Source organism: Chinchilla lanigera, unplaced genomic scaffold (assembly GCF_000276665.1).
Source record: "Chinchilla lanigera isolate Chin_1 unplaced genomic scaffold, ChiLan1.0 scaffold00079, whole genome shotgun sequence".
NCBI classification, from domain to species: Eukaryota; Metazoa; Chordata; class Mammalia; order Rodentia; family Chinchillidae; genus Chinchilla; species Chinchilla lanigera.
The window spans coordinates 2,348,673-2,370,771 of record NW_004955480.1 but is presented as its reverse complement, the minus strand read 5'-3'; the positions used below and the strand labels follow the sequence as shown (position 1 = coordinate 2,370,771).

The 22,099-nt window shown below is 38.6% G+C and overlaps 1 protein-coding gene across 1 annotated transcript in view; it reads right to left on the bottom strand.

The window, feature by feature from the left end:
• Nucleotides 1–22,099, bottom strand: part of Adgra3 (adhesion G protein-coupled receptor A3) — an 85,459-nt gene that overhangs the window by 37,470 nt on the left and 25,890 nt on the right. Inside the window, exons 7-12 of the mRNA XM_005402467.2 lie at nt 19,875–19,946; nt 17,110–17,270; nt 14,572–14,785; nt 10,534–10,698; nt 6,744–6,945; nt 5,696–5,851 (exon numbers count right to left, since the gene is read on the bottom strand). Of these exons, the coding sequence (XP_005402524.2) occupies nt 5,696–5,851; nt 6,744–6,945; nt 10,534–10,698; nt 14,572–14,785; nt 17,110–17,270; nt 19,875–19,946 (970 nt within the window). The remainder of the gene's footprint in view (nt 1–5,695; nt 5,852–6,743; nt 6,946–10,533; nt 10,699–14,571; nt 14,786–17,109; nt 17,271–19,874; nt 19,947–22,099) is intronic.

Here is a 22,099-nt window from a genome sequence, read left to right as displayed (position 1 = left end):
CATTCAATGCCACAGGTTTTAGGAGACAGGCTTTTTTTTTCCATTGGAATTGGGACCGAAATTAGGTCAAAATCACCTGCATATCCAAGAATGAACTTCTGATATGTTATCATATTAAACAGATTAAATATAAACTCAGTATTTAATTTTAAGGTGGTAGGCACACAGTGTTCCATACTGAAAATAGAGTGTTTATGTTGCTGGGAATTAAATACTCCTGGGTCTAGAGTTCAAGTCTCTCAAAAGCTAGATGTCTCTGAGCAAATCTATTAGCCTTTCTGAGATCCAGTTTTCTCGTCTGTAAAATAGTGAGGCTAGGAACCCTATGAGAAGTGTTCAGAATGTCTCATCTCATACTAAAATTAAAAGCAACAAAACCCTGAGGAAAAATATTCTCTGAAACACCTAACAGATATATAACAGGTACATGCAGATTTTAAAGAAGGTCAGTGATTTTGGCCCTTCACCACTTAAGCAGAGGAGCAAGGGATACTTCAATCAATTCTGATAACCAGCAAAGCAAGAATTTCAGATTTGTATACAGCTGGGGCAGACAGTGGGGCAACTGTTGGGGGACAGATCCAACTTCACTATGACCACACCAGCAGCAACACAACCAATATTATCAATTTTTGAGCTCAAGCAGCCACGATTTTTTCTGAATTACAAATAAAGTACAATATTAAGGCCTTAGCAGTCTTAAGGTATGTTGGGACTGCGATTACTTTTAATAAAGGAACCGCTCAGTTTTGGAAGTCAGACTTTTACAGGGATATTTATATCACTGCATATGAAGTATTGAGGGATCCTACTAAAGGTGTCTCAGCAGCTAGCTGAGTTAAGACTCGATACTCAACAAGACGGCCCCACAGGCAGGGAAAAAGCAGAGAGGTGGACGACAGTGAAAGAGGGGAGAGGGGGATGTCAGTGCTGCATGGAACAGATATTCCATGTGTTCTCCCTTTACTTAGAGAAAGGACTTGTGGTTCAAACAAAAAGTAATAGTTCTTTTTTAACTAACAGAATGTAAATAATACAGAGTGGAAACATAAGACTTCTGAGGAAAGAGGCAGGGCAGACAAGGTGCAAATATGAGCCAGCAGCAGAGTAGCTAAAACTGGGGAAAAGTGGATTCTTGATATATTTCTAGTCAAGGCAACAAGGACAATTTTGCAATTATCAACACGAAAAAATATTCCCTCAAGGCAAAGTGGCTTTTAAGAAAAATAAATAAATAAAAAGTTCCAGGAACATGGGAAGAAGGCTCCTGAACAGAGGTGTGATTTAATGGGCCACACACTAGGCCGCACTTTCACAACAAAGAGAAATGTTTAACTTGGAGGCCTCCTCCAAGCCTCTCAAGGAAAGCAGTTTTGGTTTTGACCTTTTTTGATTACAAAAATGTACCTGCGCTTTCCTTTCTGGAAATACGGAGGACTGGGAACTCTACATGACTGTCCTGAGACAAATGAAAATGCCAGAGGAAATCAGTTAACTTTGTACCTGGGTAGCAGAAATGCAAGACTCCTCCAGGGCCCAATAGCAATGTGACAGCAGGGATGGAGCAGCGTGAATTCTGGCGACAGTGAGGCTGGATTTGCATACAGAGCGAGGTCAAGCCACAGGAGCACATCGGAAGGCCACCTACCAAAGAGCTGACGACACAAAGGGGAATGGCACATCCAGCCTTGGGCCAACAGGAATAACCCAGCCTCACAGACAGGAACAGCAAGGAAACGCCCCTGCCTGCACCTGGGCTCATGGGAGGAGGACCCAACATGTCTTCTCTGACTATTCCCAAGCACAAGTCAACCTTTACACAGGGCAGGCTCCAGGTCCTACTGTTGTCTGAAAAACATCAAGCTAAGGACTGATCTCAAAGTGAGTTCCTACCTTGGTATGGACCCTGGGCAATTGGCAGAAGCAAATAAAGCACACTTAATGGTATGTTAGACCATTCTTATTAATGTCTCCCATCACCAACATTTGTCACACTGTTCTGGAGGACTCAACAATGTATAACCAGGAAAAAATGGATGTGTTTCATGTGTGAGTAGATAAACTAATTATTATTTGCTGATGAGCTGTCTAGAAAATTGCAGCTTACAAACTGCAAAATGGTATGAATAAATTTAGTAAGGTAATCAGACATGAGGTCCATAGTTTCAAGAAACTTTAATTAAGGAAAATAGAATATGGTCAACATATTTGATGCCGTTAAGAAAGCTTGGCTAGTTCTCATGATATAACAGCAATTTTTAAAGTTCCCTTTGTTTCCAAAAAACTGTGGGTGGAATATAATTGCTACAATTTGCTTTTAAATGCTCCAGCATTAAAAAAGAAAATCTGTACATAAAGATATACTAAATGAATTTGGTAGCAAACTAGCCTAGGGTACAGGCATGTCTCATATTCAAAATGAAAGGACAATAAAGGCATTATAAAGCATAACCAAATGTACTTTTTATGTACTTTCTCATCTTTTGAAATGGAGATATATTGGTTTCATAAGATAAATCACTATAGTAAATGTGGAATAGACTCTTGTGTTGCCTGACAGACGACCTCTAGCTGTTTTTAAAAGACCACTAAATACATTACTTTGATAGCATTTAGTAAGCATTTTGAGAAAGTAAGGGTACTGACTAAACGCAATCACAGTTTCAAAAGCAAGTGCCTCACAATATTTTAGCTACAAAATTATTTGTAGCAGAATTAATTTTGGACATAGCACAATAATTAATTTAATTAATGATTCTTCCACCAAGTATATGAATTTTAGGATATCTTAGCATAATTTTATGCTGTGTTAATTAACTTAAAATGAAGTCTGAAACCTCGTAATTTATTTTTACCATCCTTATGAATAGTTGAAAGCTATAGCCTGCACTTTGAGTTCCCAAAGAAGTGTACAGGATGTCAGTCAGCACATCACAGATACTACTGTATTTATATCTGGATGATTCAGTATTTTCCCTCTCTTATTTACACTTAATAAGCTGTTGTCACTTGTTTCCATATATAACAATTAACTTTATGACTATGATAACAAGTCAAAATGACAGCAACCTTCTTCAAATTAAATTTTTAGTAACTAACTAAAGTACTCATGACCTTTTTTTTGTTTTTCTGTTTGTTGGTTAGGTTTGGCTTTTATTTTTGCCTTTTTTCTTTTTTTTTTTTTTTTGAGATAGAGTCTCACTATATAGTTCAGGCTGGCCTTGAACTCACTATGTAATCCAGGCTGGACTGGAACTTACGGTAATCTGCCTCAGTCTCTCCTGGGCTGAGATCACAGGCATGCATGCACTATCACGTCATCAATCATGAACTTTTGAAAGAATCACTTTCTTTGATTCTGAGATCACAAGAATGTTAGTTTCATAACCCTATAAACCTAGACCCCAACACTGCAACTGTTTTGCACCTGAATTTCCTCACTTGTGCATATACAGTCCGGAAGTTAAATTGGGTCAGTGTCATCCTAATTTTAAAAACAACAAAGAGCACATGGTTAATTAATAACTCATTGTTATGGCTTGTGTCTAGATGTCCCACTAAAGCCTCCTGCGGTCACAGGCGGCGCTTTTTCAGAGGTGGCTGGATCTGTAGTGTGTGGTGCTGGAATTGATTCACGGTGCAGTGTTACACTCAAAAACACTAGGATTAAGGGTACGGGTGCTACCTGCCCTGAGTTCCTAGGTAAGATAAAAAGGATACAAAGAGCTTCGGTCATCCCTTACTAAGCAGCTTGCTTTGCTACCTTCTGCCCACCATGAACTGTTTTTCTTCTGTGATGTCTGTCTGCCACGTCACCCTGCTTTGGAGTCAGGTGACTGTTGACTGAAACTTCTACAAACTGTGAGCAACATAAACCTTTTCTCCTTTACCTTTGGGTACTGGGTATTTCGTCTCATCAACGAGAAAAGTAACTAAGACAACATGAAACCGTATCTATTTCCAGTTCCACAGAATGCTTCCACCTAAGAACATATCAAAGCAGCAGGTAGTTTATTCCACACATTACAGAAGCGATAACCTTAAACCTCTGGGCACCACATTCCTCTTTCAAGTTGAGAAGTGAACAAGAGCCCCTCACATCAAACACAGCAGACAGTAAAGAAACGTGTATTATAACGAGGTAAGATCTTTTTCAATGCTAACATCCCAAATGTCACTGCAATTATTCTAGTAAGTCAAAATAGTCCACTTCCAGAAACAACCAATCACGAGGGTAGCTAACCTGTGATTAAAAGTGATGAGGAAGAACAATAGCACCAGAGTTAGAACCCAAAGTGCTTCTCCCAGGGCTAAGAAAACTTACCACAGGGAAGTGGCTATGGCCCAGAATGCAATCAGGTAGGACAGTTTGTTAGAAAATTGTGCGATTAATGGTCCTTACAGTTCAGTATCAAAGCTATGACCTTTTCTCATAATCCAGTAGAAAACCTGATTGCCTGGGTACTGCCATATGCACATTATCTACTTTGCTCCCTTTCTTAACTACATCCCAAACATACTAGTTATGGTTCCAAAACTTATCATCAAAATATAAGATCGTAAGTAATACTTGACCAAAACTTTCTTAAAAGCCTTGGTTAAATGACTTAGGGATACATGGTGTATTATTTACTTTTCAGCAGTATCGAAGGATCTGAGATACCCCTACATAAAGAAATACAGCTTTGTTTAGCTGGTGGGGGAATAGTTCAGCAACACAGTGCCTGCTTGGCAAAAGCAAGGTCCTGAGTTCAATTTCCAGTACCAAAACAAAGAAAAAACCAGAGGCTTTGTTTAGCCAATTCCCCAAAACTATGGAAGAGAGGGCAACAGTATACTAAAAGTGAATGTAATATTACAGAAAACACTTCTAGACAGTCAGGGAAGGATCTGTTTTTCAGCCCTGCTTACCTGAACTGCACACCCAAAGATGAATCAATTAATTTTCACTTGGCTTCAGTTTATGACTTTGACCTAGGTTCTTCCCAACTTTAAAATTAATTTTGGTGTGATTACCTCATTTTGTCTTTAAATCTTTTATTTGTTGCTCATTCATTCTGAAATCCCTGGTTCTCCATTTTTCCCCTAATACATACTATGTTGACAAGCGTATCCTAGTTAACATTTAACTGGTATTTATAAAGTATACATATCTGTGTGGTATCATGATGTTCCACTATATGCATATATTGTATAATGCTCAAATCATGGTAAACATATCTATTTCCTCGAACAATTAATATTTCATTAAATTTTTTATCATTTGTACATTCCAATCATTTGGGACTTCAATAGCCTCTCATTTCCCCAGGACATTACAAAAGTAATGAGGTGGTTCCCAAGATGTGGACGACGAAAACATGTATGAAGAAAGATGGACACATGGCTGTACAGATGTGGGAAATTCCAGGGCCAAAATAAGTAGCCCCAGCTCCCCCACAATGAGAAAGCAGAGGCTGCTTTCTACCAGACTTCTCTCTACTGTACTATGGTACCTTATAATGCTCAAGAACTGATAAATCACCTCTATTCCCAACAACTCATAGGTCACTCTAACAACTGCAGCTTAACTTGCTCAAAGGAAACTGGAAAGCGTATGTAGTTCAAATATGGCAAAGCTTTGAAAACACAGAGCTGAGTCCACTCTACTAACACGTGTTGACACTACGCTACAGATCTGAAGCTAGGAGAATACCTCCTTTGATTTTTCCTCTTTGGTAAATCTTCCAAATTTTTCTATCATTTCAGCCACGAATATAACATCCATTTTGTCAGAGAAGTTGGCTGCTTCCACGGTGTAAGCCAGCAACTGCCGAGCTGTTGCCACGGCATTTGTGAGGTTGAGGGGCATCTACAGCAAAGAGGCAAAGGGAAGCGGTTTGAAAAACGGCAAGACATCTTCGACATTTTAACTCTGCATTTCAAGACACGGCAATGAACTGAAAGTACTATTTACTCATCATAATCCTAAAATGATTTTTCAAATTTTAATAGAAACTACCCTGAGGAAAATGTTTTCAGAATTTGAAATATAATGATAGCAAAAAACATATCTGGTAAACATGCTGCATTATTTCCTCCCCTCTGCCTACCCAGTCTAGACACACCTCCTCCCAGGGCTCAGGAAAGCCTTTCCCCAGGACTCCAGCAGGGCGCGATCAACAGCTCCCCTGGAACTCCTTCCCCACAACAGTGCGAAGCACTTATTTCACAGATGGTGTTCATTTCTACTGCTAGCCACGCTTTACATTTGCTTATTTACTGACTTCAACACTCAGCCCTAACCACTGCAAAACGCGTAACTTCATGCTAAGGAGCAAATCAGTGAGCAGCACAGAAGCTACCTCCCAGCTGCTACTGTCTGGCAAAGTTTTAAAAAGATGAGTAGAGGCAGAGAGAGCACGGGGCACCTGCGTCATACAACACTGGAAGGGCTCATCGGTGACAAACAGAACATAAAAGGAACCCCACATGTGGCTTTCCACGTGGGATGGAAGAGTGGCTGGGTTTCTGCCCGGTGGATGGATATGATAAAAGAATTTTAAAAAGGTGTAAAGTCAGGCAGTGACTGGAAAGGAAGAGGGACATCGTACATAGCGTGATTCCAAAGAGAGCGCGATTCCAAAGGCAGATCAATCGGTGGAAATATTTCTATCGAAGCCTTACTTTGCTTAGTATTTACTTAAACAATGAATACCACATTTATTCACAATGTAAAACAAATCTGAAGATTTGCTAGTTACCTGATTAAACATATAAAGAACTCTAGTGACATCATTTGCATACTGGCAGCGAGAATAATCATCATCTGCCCAGAAACCACCTCTGTCACATCTGCGCCAAGCCTTTTTCTCATCCTGTGGGTTCCCGGGATAGATCCCGCTGCCGTGGGTGTTCCGGGTGCACTGCAGATATGCCGTAATGCCCGCCAAGGTCCTGGGCCACCTAGAGGCGAGGACGAAACAGTGTAAGAAAACCTAGAGAGATGGCGTTAAATCAGGAATGGCAACAATGGAGGAACAACTAAGGATTTAGCATACACTGTATAGAATCACAGAGAAAAAGAAAGTAGCACAAAAGTCACTTAAGAATAAAGGCCAAATTTAATTTTAAAGTTACCATGAACGATCCTGTGTTAGTCTACCAGCTGAGTGTATTTCAATACTGGATATAGCACATTTTTCCAGAACAAAACTCTAAAACTTTCTAAATATCACCATGAAGACAGGTTAACTTCACTGTAACCAGCAGAATAAACAATAAAATTTAGTCATTTGTAGGAATATGGATGCATCTTGAGACCATAATGGTGACAGAAATCAGACACAGAAGGTTAAATACTGCATTGTTTCTTATGAGTTCAAAGTACAATAACTGAAGGAGAAAAATAAAAGGTAGATGATAGGAAACAACAGAGTCAGAGACCTGTAAAGGTGAGAAGCGGGTCTGGAAATGAGGGAAGATGGGAAGAAGGGGAGCAGAAGGGGAACTAAAAAGAATCACGATGGGATAGATAAGCGCCCATTCCCCAGGATGGGGATGAAGGCATTTCTTAGGTATTACAAACATACACTAGTAAAAACAATTTATAAAAACAAAATTGATGGTCATCTTATGTTTTTGCTTACTAGCTGTTGGTCTACAGTTGGCTTATGAAACCATTTGGCATGTAAGGGAAAACTTTTCCTCAATATGAACAGCTGGGCTTCTGCAGAAGTAGGGTTAGTACATCTATGGAAAAGAGGCACCAGGGCAGGCTCAGGAGTGCCATTGTTAAGAGGTCCTACTTGCCTGCTTCCAAACCTGGCTCTTCAGTGGTTGTTTGGGACCATGAGGAGAATTCTGGTATTCCCAGAGACAGTTAACTGGTAAAGGCAGTGTAATAGTTGTATATTGTGTCAACTTGACAAGTTTAGAAGTTAACTAAGTGATCCAGCAGGGGATCAGAGTCCTTACTTTATAAACATCCTGAGCCTGTGCAAGAGGAGGGCACGGGTGGCCTGCATACAATACAAGGGAGAAAAAGAGCCTTGCTCTCCCCTCTTTCTTGCTCTGGCTATTTTTGCTGTCTTCTACCATCTTGAGCTGTTGCCCCTATGCCATGCCACCCTGCCTTGGAGCCAGCCAAGTGAGGAATGAAACCCCTACAAACTGAGAGCTAAAGAAACCTTTCCTCCCTAACTCTGAGTGTTGGGTATTTTGTCTCAGCAACAAGAGAAAAGTAACTAAGACAGATAGTTTACTCTGTTACTCTGCTAGGGTAAGCAATATGGTTTATGCTGAAGACTTACTTTCCTCTAGAGAAACTGGAATTTGGGTGCATGATAAGTGGAGGCGCCGCATAACCAGCCCCAAGCAAAAGCTTTAGGTGTCAAGTCTCCAGGGGGATTCCCTTGGCAGAATCACAGTACAAGGACTGCTGTCCTTACACTGCTGCTGGAAAAATGCTGTCTGCCCCCTTCCAGCACAAAGAAGCCAATCCTGAATTTTTCTAGAGCCTACCTATTTCCCATATGATACAGCTACATATTATACCACACTGACATGTATTTTAGCTCAGAGTACAACTCTATGCTGACTCCCAGGAGTCCTTCTAGCAAGTTTCTGGATGTGGACTTGGTCTTAAAGACATCAAAATACAGCATCATATAACAAAATGTATCAGGGAGGAGCTATTCACTATACCAGAGACAACACAAACCTGTTGACATAGGTTATCACCCTTTGGAGGTAAGAGAAAGCTTTGTGTTCTAATTCTTCAAAAGTAGAGATTAAGTGTATTTCAATACAAGTTATGGCTGATTCACAGCACGGGAACCACTAAATTATAGTATCAGTCACATCAAAATAAAATTATCAAAACCATATTAGATCAAGCAACACAATTCAATCTTATTAATGCAGTGTGAGTTTAATTGTATAATATTTTAAGGCATGCCAAAAGATAAATAATGCATAAATCAGCTAAATATTTAGATTTTTCTTCTATTTTTAAAAACTTAATAGCAGAAAATCCACCATAAACAAATAACGTATCATGATTATTTAATAGAAGATGCTAAATATAACAGAATTAACCGATATTACCTATGTTTAAAGTAGGCAATACAAGTATAGCTTAGTATTTGGTGCACATAAAGGCCATCCCTTGGCAATAATAAATGCTGATTTCCACATGCACATGTCAGGAATAATATTTTGTAAATTTTTTATTAAAAGAACAACAGAAAAGCAATAGATACAGGTGAATTAATGATGTTATTATTGCTTCTCCCCTTTGGATTGCAAAGATTAATACCACAGGGTTTTCTTACTCTTAAAAACACTGGGGTTACTGCACAGAAGTGGCAACAGAATCCACCAGAGACCATGCCACCTCAGCAGTAAGTAATCTTTACACTGCCTAACAAAGCAATGCGTTCCCCTCTGTTTATGTAAACTATAAACTCACTATTAAAATCTCTGAATATAAAGAATATCAAGGTAATAATATAAGTAAAGCAGTGTTAAGAAACAGTATTTGAGCAGTCTAAAGTAAAAATTATTATTTCTCACTAGTTCTAAACTTTCCACTAAAATTAAAATTGACTCATTTGTTTACCTTAATATAATTCCAACAAATCCCCCTGGGATTCTAATGATTCCCCAAGTGTCAAGTTAGCCAGTGGCTTTCATTTCCCAAACTCCTTGTCACTTAATTGCCAGAAGAACAGAAGAAACTTAAGGAAGTGTATTTCCTAATTATGATATCACAACTTTAATTGCCAGAAGAACAGAAGAACCTTAAGGAAATGTATTTCCTAATTATGATATCACAACTGCCAATAATTTAGTGATTAGCAACAGAAAACCTTCCATGGTTCATCCATCAAAAAATCTTTGAAAAACAAGATGGTACCGGGGCTGGGGATTTAGCTCAGCGGCAAAGCGCCTGCCTGGCAAGTGCAAGGTCATGAGTTCGGTTCCCGGTACCGGAGAAAAACAAAAAAAAAACAAACAAACAAAAACAAGATGGTACCATTAGCCTGTCTAAATTTTATACTATCTTCACCAAAATGTTTCCCTTAAAGTAGTGGCTTGTTTTTAGCTTATATAACAAAACCATTTGTTAAAAATAATTTACTTTCCAAAGACTCTTCACCAAGAGGTTTGAAATAAAGTTCAAGCTTTATTTTTAAAAAATCTCCATAAAGGATTCTGAAACTTCCCTTTTTTTTTTTTTTTTGTCTTTTTAAAACAGGATTTACTATGTAGTTCAGGCTGGCCTTGAACTCACTTTATAGCCTAAGCTGGCCTCAAACTCAAAGTAATCCTCCTGCCTCTGCCTCCTGAGTGCTGGGATTACAGGCCTGTGTCACTATGCCCAGCCTGAAACTTTCCTTCTAAAGGATAGTCTTTACACAGACGTTAGGGTTAGGATATGTGTTTGGTTTTTTCTCCAATTTTGTTACTAAGGATGGGCATCTAATTAAATGCCTCAGGATAAAAAGAGTTTGAACAAATCAGACTTTTTGAGTACTATATATCACTGACCTGAAATCACCTTTGTTGTTTACCACTCTCTCTGGAGGACAGTACTGTGCAGAGCTCTCTAATACCACAATATCAACAGTCCTTGTATTGTTCCCACGTTTGGTCTGGACATGACAGCCCCAGTTTCCAGTAGATCCAGCCTGAATATTAGAAATGGTTAGGGCGCTGCATGAAAAAAAGATTTTAAAAAGAGAAAAACATGATTAGGCAAAAAGGAAGACTATGGGTTTCAATCATTCATTTAGCAAGTATGTCTGAATGCTCACTGTGAGCCACGTCTTAAAAAACTGGGACCCTCCCTTTCAAATCCTCTGTGCCAAGTCAAGCCAAGGAGAAAGATCCTTAAAATACAGTACGAGCGGTGAGAGGAGTGTGAGTAAAGTGCAATGGTAACACAATCTGTGAGGATTCTGCTAGCAAAACAACAGAGCATGCAAGGCCCGGAACGGCCGGTCCAATCCAGAACTATCTCAGCACTTGCTGCAGCAAAGCTTGCAGAAGTTTCCATATCACCTCTACCTTTCCAAAGATTCTCAGCAAAATATTCAAGCGTGAAGAAAGGATGGCACTATTCTGAATTACGTAACTGAGAAAACATTTAAAGTAAAAACATTTCTGGGAAAGGAAAACAACCTGTAAAATCTCTACAAGATGTAGTAATGACCAACTAATGCTTTCATAAAAAAAGTTCCCATATAAAGGTGTATTTCCATTTATAAAACAGCTGTGTTTCTAAAGAGCTCCCCGTAAATCCCATTTTTGAGATGAAGTCGTAATTCTCTGATATAAAACCTACTAAGTAAAGAGCAAGTGTTAGAACCTTCAATTAAAGTTTATTCCCCCATAGGACCCCCTACACTTTCCTGTTATATAGACACAAATGATAAGAAATAATTAGAAATCAAGCACGTATCATTTTAATTAACTTATAAAATTATGTCTTGAAGTTAATACACATTTGGTCTCCTAAATCATTGATGACCACACCAAATGTTCTAACAGACTGAGGCTCTGTTATATTCTAAATCACTAAAGAAAAAGTTTATTATCTTTATTAAGTTAGAAAAATAAGCCAATAACTATGATAAATATTTTCAAGATCAAGTGATAAAAAGAATTTGATACTAATTTAAATAACCCAAAAGTGTACAAACGTTCTTCTGTAGCTTTAGAATCAAAGAGAAAGGAAAATTACTTGGCTGTAACAAGTTAGGAAGAAATGCATAGAAGTTTTGCCAATGAAAATCATTCATGGGCTGGGGATACAGCTCAGTGGCACAGCGACTACCTGGCAAATGCAAGGTCCTGAGTTCAATTCCAGGTCCCCAAATGAACAAACAAAAAAACCAAAAAGAAAATCATTTATTAGGCCACAGGTTCCCAAGAGTCTTCACTGACCAGGTAACTTTTTTCCACTGTGTTTTGAACCACTAAACTGAACCTCAAAATTGTGTATTTCTGTCTCAATAACTTACCAACCATTTGAAAAAGTAACATACATGTGAAATAAAATTTTATTGTAAAATAAATTCTATTTTTATACAACCATGGCTTCTCAATGGGTTGGAAGCGTCTGTTTGGAACTTCAGAAATTATCAAACCTCAGATTTAGATCAGACAGTGTCAGTCATTCTTCCTCCATGATGATTTTCACGCAACAGTCACTTTCAGCCACAGTAACTATCAAAAGCCCACATCGCACAGTATGATGCCGTAAAAAGGGACGCGGGCTGATCTAGTTGGCACTGCACACTGAGGACCACAAGGTGCAAGGTCTCCAACAATGTCGCACTGCCAAGCTTTCCCCAAATACTTGAAGCACCCTACACAGCACTCGCATGGGCGCAGTGCGCTGCGCTAGGGCACGTGAGCTCCCTCCTTGTAAGTTCAGCCCGCTTAAATTTTGCAAACTTCTGTGCATAACTTTTAGCAATGTTTTCAATGTCTAAAAGCAAACACTGAAACAGAATTTCCAGGAATTCTCCAGGCAGCAGATCTGAAGATTTAAGGACATTTAGGGAGGAAGAAGAAGCTTCAGCTTCATCTTCTAAGAAAACTACAACCATTGAAGCTTACTGATGAAGAAGATTAAAGACACGAGAAAACCGATAAGGAATCAGTAAGTATCTCACATTACCCAATTCAATAACAACGTATTTCCTTCTCCTACAATTTCTGTATCATTCTGGACTTTGGGCAAAGAATTTCAGTCTTTATATGAAAGATTTTTACCTCAGTCAAGCATTTCTACTGAGAAAAATGTTGATTTAAACTGCTCTCCTCGGAACTGACTGTTTTGTGGTGCTATAAAGAATTCAGATTAAGCATGACCTGCAAAAATAGACTTATAAAGTAAACTTATGTACTTTGTGGTCACACAACTTATTTTCATCTAAAAATAATTAGGGTTCTTTCATCGAGAAAATGGTTTATTCTTTTTCTAAAGGTTTATTTTTATAACAATTTGTTGAGTTTTGACATATGTACATGCCTATAAAATTATCACCACAATAAAAACAGTGTAATAATAATGAATACAGCATTTCTAACAATTATTCTTATTGCATACTAAGGGAATTCTGCTTCTGGTACTGGCTGAGTAGCTCATCACAAGCCATCCTTCCTTAAGTTAGCAATTATATACTTTGAAGAGAGACCAAAAGCAGAGAAACACTAAAAAGGAATTGATACTACGAAGAGATTAGCACCTGGAAACAACTTTACTGGCTTTTGCTCAAGGGTAGTCCCCACACAAACAGAAAATCACAATCCTACTAGTTTGAAAAACCTGCGGGCAGAGGTAGGAAGGAACCTTGCTAGAAACCCGAACTTGTGTACGTAACATCTACCCAGATCGCTTAGTGATCCCTGAACTATGCGCACAAGCAGGGCAGGCACTGAGATTTCTGCTGCCAACAACCGGAGCTCAAGTTTTGCCAAGCTATCTCCCTGATCAAACCAAAATCAGCTGTTCTCAGAAGCAAAGAGAATCTAGAGTTAGGAGTCAACATACTTTTTATTAAAAGGTCAGACAGTAAATATTTTAGGCCAAGAAGAAACATCAAGTTTCTTACAGTACTGTACAAAATATACTCCAACATTACTAGAAAAACATGTTTAAAAATATGGAAAATATAAGCCATACTCTAAAGGAAAATAGAATTAATGAGCCTAAGGGGACACAGATGTTGGAAATACCAGGCAAAGATTTAAAAGTATTTATTCTGTTAGAATGAATGAATGGATGAATGTTAGAAGATATAAAAATATGCCTGTAACAGACAGAAAGTCTCAGGAAAAGTTACAAAATAGAAAATCCTATCCAAGAAATACCTACACTTAAATCTCAAGTGAGAGAAGCCTTAGTTTCTTCGCAATTTTTTTCACAGCATCTCTGTCCTGGCAGTTTAAAAACTACAGCTCTAACCCTAACAGAAATTCAGGCCAACATCTAGGTAGGTAGGTAGATTGGCTGGTCAAAGAGAAGGAAGGGAGGGACGAGGAGAAGGAGGAGAAAAGACATTCAGTGACTTTAAGTAAAGGATCTACCGAAATAAAGTAAGTGGTATATGTAACATCATATATATTCTAAGCCTATTTTCTACACTTTATAAAATTGATTCAGATTAACTACTTTGGTGCTGACACCAATCAGGAGTGAACATTCAGATACTACATTCTTTTATCCTAAAACCTAGTATTATCCTAAAACATAATATTAATCACAAAACTAAACAGCAAAAATCAGTTAATTCCTAAGAGTTAGAATAACTTAGCAGCAGGAAATAGAAATTAAGCTAAAATTTAATTTTTCTTCTAAAAGCATTAAACATTCCAATTTTTTAAGTATTTCCATTTTATAATAAGCTTTTTCTTCTAAAACCAGATGGAAAGATGAGTGACAATTAGGAAAGAGAAATGCTAGATGTCTTCACTTCTAAATGCAAGAAGGTAAACTATTAATCTAAATTCCAACTAAATACAACTCCAAAAGTATAAGTAAAATCCAGACAGAATTCTTCATCTAAAAAAATTTACCTTGCAATCAACGAACAGTTGTGAATCATGTTCTTTTCAACAAAGATACCTTGGGATTCATCAGTTTCAACTATTCGCCCATCCTGGTACCATAACACCTGCATGTCCTGATCGATGTACGAAGCCATGCACTGGAAGGGCAGGCTGTCCCCTTCAAACACAACCTGGCGGTGGGACGGAGTCATGTAGAAGGACGGCAACTCAAGGGGAGGATCTAGAGATAGTGAAATAAAGACTCGGTAAGCAGGTGCATTTTCACATGTTGTAATTTAAAGATTATACAAGTCCTATGCAAAATTATAAAAACAGCAGCAAATACTCTTCGGGAACCAGCATTCCAGTGCCAGTACTAACGAAGCCGTTACTAAGTCACGTAGGGTGATGGTTTGGGTTGAACCCTCAAGGGCTTGGGCTGGAGCTCCACTCCTAGTGTGCAGTGTGAAAGGTGATGCAAGTAAGAGGTGAGGCCTGGTGGAAGGCCCTGGATTCACTGGGGCCTTGTCCTCAGCGGGGCAAGCTAATCTCCTAGGTATGATGTCATGATAGCAAGCTGTTATTAACCTGAGCCTGACTCCCAAATCGCTCTCTCACTGCCAGTCCTGCTTGACTCTTGTTCCCATCCATGTCCCTACCATGAGGCTTCCTCCAAAAGTCAAGCAAACAAGGCAACTTGACCTTGAACCTTCAGCCTCTAAAACTGTGAGTTAAAAGTGCCTGTTTTTGTTATAAAGTAACCCAGCTTCAGGTATTTTGTTACAGTAAAACCAAAACTAATCTATCGGTAACAGATAAAAACAAGATTAAGTAAAATTAAAATGAAACCATTTCATATTCAGTTCTACCATGTAGAGTTCTTCCTTTTTGATGGTACCATTACCACTATGAAATGATCACAGAAGCAAACTAAATGGGCAAGCTGTGTAACAATAGTTTAATCTAGAAAATGGAACCAGTGATAAATGCTGACATTTTAAAATACATTTTTGAAAACAAATTACAGTACTTTTGATTAAAACACTGGTTTCTGGATGTAAAGGTAATGCATATTCAATGTAGAAAATTTAAAACATTAACAAAAGCAAAAAAAAAAAAACTTTTAAAATCTCATCTTTTATAATCACTTAGTAAAAGATGACATATTTCCTTCATCAGAAAATTAAGAGGCAAAGATTTTAAATATACCTATATGCAAAAATGTACAGCTACCTCAATAAAGCCTTTAAATTATTCAGTTCATTTGCATAACACAAAATTCTATTTTTAACAGTAGTGTATCTTAAAGAATAATAGCAAACATGCAAAAATATACACAAAGAAATTAATTACTGCATTATTTACAGGGTGAGAATTTATTAACAAGCTAAATATGTAGTAATAAATTCCTAAATTATGGCTACAACTATACAATACATTGTTATGTATGTACTTCGTGATAAGGAAATAAGTTTACATAATTTTACCTTTTAAAAGGTCACAAAATATCATAGATATGATGATATTTTTGTCAGACTATAAGAAAAAGGTGCAAAAGATAACATCAAGGTCTTAACACTAGCTGTTTATGAGTGATAAGAACATACATATGAACTTTCTCTGCTTCTTCTAATTTTCTCTATTTCCCTTCCTAAACCTTAATTTTTATTCAGTAAACATATTTTACTTGTGAAACAACAATAATGAGAAAGAAAGAGGGAAAAATAATTGTTTATGTCCAAACACAAATACTACGCTGAAATTCCCTCTGCCATTTTACAGATTTGGTTACAGATTGTGTTTTGTTTTGCTTTTTTATTGAACATTTGGTAAATATGTTATTTTTCTCACACCTTCAGATATTCTTCAAAATCATTATTTTCAAGAGCTGCATATTACTTCATTAAATGGAAGTATCAAAAGTAATTAGAATAATACTCTATTTTTGAGAACTTAGGATATCCTTATACATAAATTTTCAACAATTTACATATACACGTGATCATTTTCAAAGAAATAATTCCAAGACACTGAGTTACTGGATCTAACTGTATCAGTCTTCTAACAACACTGACACATACTGCTGAACTATATTTCAAAAAAATTGAATTACGGGGAGTGGAGGTATATCTCAGTGATACAGTGCTTGCCTCACACACTTTGGGGCCCTTGGTTTGATCCCTAGGAGCACAAAACAAAACAAAACAACACAGATTACATCAACCCACACTTCTATCAACAAATATGTATTTTGAGATTTTATTACTATGAACAAATCCTGATTTTTCCCAACTAATAGAAAATCTTAATACCTATGCTATTCTTTAAAATCACTTTTCATAAAGCTGTTCAGGATCTAGGAATAGCTATATTAAAGGCCAATTGAAAACATAATGCTTTCTAATCCAGGTGGCTTAATTGTTGGCATAAACTCAGTATTATTAAATCCTCTAAGAGTAACAGTTGTATTTCAGGCCCATCAAAAGAATTTTACAGTTTGTCAAGAAAAACGCGCTAGGAGCCAAAATATGGTACACACTTCCCCAGCTTTGATTTCTTCCTTACCGCATGTCAGCAGCTCCTGCTTCACCCCTGTGACTGGCTGAGCCTGCAGCGACTTAGGGTAAACACACCTGGTGTCTCGTACGGTGATGTTCCTCTCCTTTACCCAGCGATGCATCCACAGTATGTTACAGTCACACAAAAGATATTCGGTCTGAAACTCTCTGTAACACACACATTAGAGAGTAGAGTGCAGGACATTACGTAGCACTGTTATTTTACATTGGTTTACCTGTCCGTTGTCGTGAACAGTGCTCATCTCTACCACACCTGTACCATTACACCATCAACTGGTTATGGCCTTCTAGCCAAGGACCCATCACTGGAGTGCTGGACCCCAACCCTCTTCCCTACTGATGTACTTTAGCCCAAGTTGGTAAGAAAAGAAAAACGTCATCAGATATTCCTCTTCTGTGCAGCAAGTTCCATAATCCCAAGGTTCTAGAATACCAAATCCCCATTCTCTCTGTCCATCAAACCCGTATCTATTTATCATAATAAAGCACACGGCGATAGTTTTAAATCGTGAAGCCTCCCCCAACTTTTCAGTATGGTTGCCGCATTCGTGGTCCAAATGCCCACAGTCTTTCCTGTTGATTTTGGCAGTGGAATAGCAACATGCAGCAATACAAGGACTATTTTGTGTGGCTATATTCTGGACATCTGACAAGACTGGAGGGTTCTCAAGGGTGGAAACTAATTCTGACATTCTTTTCCTGGGTAGCAGGTGACACCACAGATATTTACAAATTTAAGGAGTAAAGACTCAGCAGATCAAAAATACAAAAAAAAAAAAAAAAAAAAAAAAAAGAGTATTTCATGCTTAATATGAAAGAAAACAGAGAACTATTTTTAGACGAGACAGAAAACCCTGTAACAGCCTGTGAAGGGGTACACACACAGAGTTTGGATGTATGTATGGTATATACAATACTTCCCTGAACTCTCTTTTCACTAAGCATCCGTTATGTATGTCACCTATTATGCTAAATCCAGCTAGTAAAAATAACAAGTTGCTGCCCCCTGCCAGTATGGAGTATATTACATAACAGGAGGAACAAAACACAAATATACCTGAAACAGAATGTAAAACATTCCATAAAAATGAATCAACGCAGTGCAAACAGCAAACCTAAGAGTTCATGTGTCTAACAGCCATAGCACATTTGAACAGGGAGCAACTCACTAGTCTGGGGGTAGAAAAAAGCAAAGAGAAAACAAATTTTAAAAATAACACCAACAGAGTAACCCGACTTCTATTCCTAAGCATCATCTTCTGATTAGTTTGTAACACTGCCAGGTAAAAGCCCTGGCAGTGTTTCCCATCTTCTGGATGCAAATACTTTCCATATTCCTGCTACACCTGACCTTAAAAAGTCAAGATTATCCTTTGCGATTTTATTGCTTAAACTTCACAGAAGTGATGAGGATGGAAGCACCTGCCTGGCATTGCAACACCCTGGGTTCAATTCCCAGCACCAATAAAAAACGAAAGCACAGGCTGAGCCACGCCAAGCGTGCCTGCAGTTTCAACACTCTGCCACACTGTTGCAGGAGGACCTCACATTTGAACCCAGCCTGGGCAAGTGAGACCCTGTTTCAAAAGAAACAAAAATAAAAAGGGCTGGGGATGTAACTAAGTGCAAAAGGCCTGCAGGTTTAACCCCCAGGACTGCAATCAAGCAATCAATATCAAAACCCAGAGCAATGAGCCCACTCAGGGTGTCAAAAAGAGCTGTTTCCACTCACAAGCAGCCCTCTCCACAGAAAAATAGTGGCACTGGAAACAGAGACCACACAAATCTGACCAGATGGGACGCTAGAAGCACATACTTAACCGCAACACGGTGGGGCAGCCAGATAAGAGCCCCGACTGCTGACTCCAGCTACCTGCCAGGAGAAACTGCTAAAGAGGCTGAAGCAATACATTTGCAGAAGGAAGGGAGAGGGTGGGGACAAGGCACGGCCAGGCCTTGGGTTTGACTCCCCAATACCACACAAAAGGGGAAAAGAGGGAGGGAAGAAGTCAACATATACTGAACAAAGGCATCTGGTAGATGAAAAATTTTTCCTTGGGAAATGACTCTATCTTATCAATCCCCTAACCCAGAAGAAAACTGGAAAAAAAAAAAAAAAATTAACTAATTCCAACAGAACTAACTTACAGTTTGACAGGGATCAAGGTTTACCTGGAAACACAGTCACTTTCAAAAGCCATTTAACAAAATTGTGTCTGGGGACAATAATTAACCAATCCTTATAAAGTTAATCAGAGCTGTGTGAACAAGATCTTACACCAACTTCATAAAGCAGGCCCTCAATGAACATCCCTAAAAACATCAGTAGTAAATTGTGAATTCAGTATGGACAGGGATTACAGGATAAAATTAAATCCTTAAAGTATAAAATACTCTTCACCATAAATTCTTCTCCAGAAGGATAGTTTACACTTTAGGGACTCAATTAGTGAAACAACAAAAATACTTACTGATTTGAAAACACAGTCAAAGAGAAACAATTAGAATTTATATACTCAGAACCTAGATTAGAGTGATAAAGGATTCTGAGAAGAAAACGGCCATCCTAGTCTGAAATGCATTACTGAGTTTTACTGTATATTTTTCAGTGTGAATGTGGGTTCCTAAGTAAGCGTCTCATTTTTGCAAATTCACAAGATGTCCCTCATGAAATCTCTTGAACTACATAATGAGCACTGTAAATTTTCAGAAATGAATATATGCTGAGTAATACAAAAACTTCTTACTTACAAAGACCGCAATGAGCCAAGATAATCAAAAGTTCCTTGAGACAAGGAAGAAAACAAATTCCCCGAAAGGTTTCTGGAAAAACAAGGAAATAATTTTACTTTGAAAATACTTACAGTTATATCAACTTTCAACTTTTTCAAATGCCTAGCAATCACTACAGAATGTTACAAAGAATTAAAGTGTTTTGTAAAGAGTGAGTAATTAGTACACTTCCTCCAGGATTTGGGGAGGAAAGGCATTCTTAACCCTATACAAAGCAGCTATGTGTGAACGTTTTCTTTAAATATCAATGCTAGATAAGCATTTTTCTGTGGAGTATCAAGTGATCCTAAAAGGGGCTTTACTGAATTTGTCCAAAATAACTCTTCATATGTTCACTCTCCATCACTTGAAAAGTAGGGGATGGGAGGGGATTAAAATCTTAAAAAAATAAGAGAAAAGACTGGTGTCCTGATCAGCAGTAGACACACCTGAAACTGAGTGAAAAACCTGAGAACAGTATTGAGTCCAGGGGCTCAAATGACTTAAACACAATGTAACCTTGGTGTTGAGCAAATGACACCATCTCTCCGGTTCCCACTTGTACCAGATGGCTTTGATATCCTACACCAATGCTGCAACTGGAATACTCTGCAACACCCACGTGATTGGAGAACAGCATTTCCTCCAAGTCTGACACTCAGCCCAGGGGGACTGGAGCACAGCCAGTACTCCCGATAGCTAGAAGCTGGAGCAGACAGCAGAGAGAGGTAGCCGGCTGCTAAGGATGTGCACCTCGCCTTTGCGGGACTTCTGACAGTAAAATGGGACTGAGAGCTCTGGGAAAATGGCAACATGATCCAACTGCCACAAGATCTGTCCTGTGCCTGTACTATTATCAAAAACAGCTAGAATTTAGAACTAGAGCTCTCAAGGGGTGAGGTGGGACAGGGCACAGCAGAAGCCCGGAGAGAGCTCCAGGAGCTTGCAAGGTGCAGCGAGGCTCTCCTCTGACTCTGAGAGGAATCCCTCAGGTATAGGAGAGTGATTCTCTTGCAGATGGACTCCCCAGTGTGGCCAAAGGAGAGAAAGATCCGGAGGAGAGGAGTAGATCCTGTTACACCTGCAGCCAGGAGTTCCTGCACTGGAACCCCAGCTCAGACCAACTAACTAGTCTTCACCAATCAGTACCCAGCTAAGTTCTGTAACAACAGCCCAGATTTGTTTTTATATATGTTTATAATGGTGACTGTGTCAACTTGAGAAGTAAAGAGAAGCTTAATGAATCACCCCAGCAAGTCTACACCCTAAGATGTAGAAGACCCAGCCTAGGGCGGTTTGTCGCCTGATGGCATGAAGGGGAGATGAGGAAAGACTGATCTGCTTCTGTTCTTCGGAGAAGCTCCCGTTTTCACCTTCAGCTTGGACGTCATCTCCTGGCTTCCAGCACAGGTTATCTGGCTTCTGCCTTGGGTCCTTCAGTCTTCCAGCATAGACTCTTCAGCTTTCCATCGCAGACCCATCGGCCTCTTGATACAGACTTGCACAGACACCGTGGTGAGCTCCAGGCCTTGGACGGAAACCTTCAACCCTCGGTGTCCAGTGTGCAGACACTCTCTGCACTTTCTCATCTGATTCTGAGGGTGCCTGCTGTAAGCCAATTTCTTATGCATTTGTGTATCTTGTGTCATACGTTTCTCTAGTAAAGCACTGATTGATACAATGCTTAAGAATTTTTTTTCTTCCACATCCAGAAAGTCTGGATGAACTGTTGCTGATGCTCATGGGAGAAGTGTCTAAAATCTTTAAAAGTGCAAGCAAAAATGTACACATGCAGATTGTAAGAAGAGTAAAAGATGCCTTTCTCCTTCCTAGCCTGGCAGAGTAGGAACCAAATGCCAATTCTGAAAAAGACACTTGACTGATGGGAGTGTAAATCACTGTAACATTTTAAGAAAACAATACTCATTCCACTAAAATGAATAAATGCGCTTTTATGATGCTCTTCTAGATGAAATTATTTGAATATTGTTATTGTTTATAATGGAGCAGCATGAAGAAATGGGATGTATAACCACATCAAGAAGGCCTATGAGTTGCAAAGCATTGAAACTATCCAATGGGTACACAGTAATTTCTCTATAGAGCTACCTTTAATTTTTGTTTAGATGGTCTCAAGATTCATAACGGTAAGTTGGAAACCAAAAAAATCCATCCTACAAAAGTAGGACTTAAATATAAATATA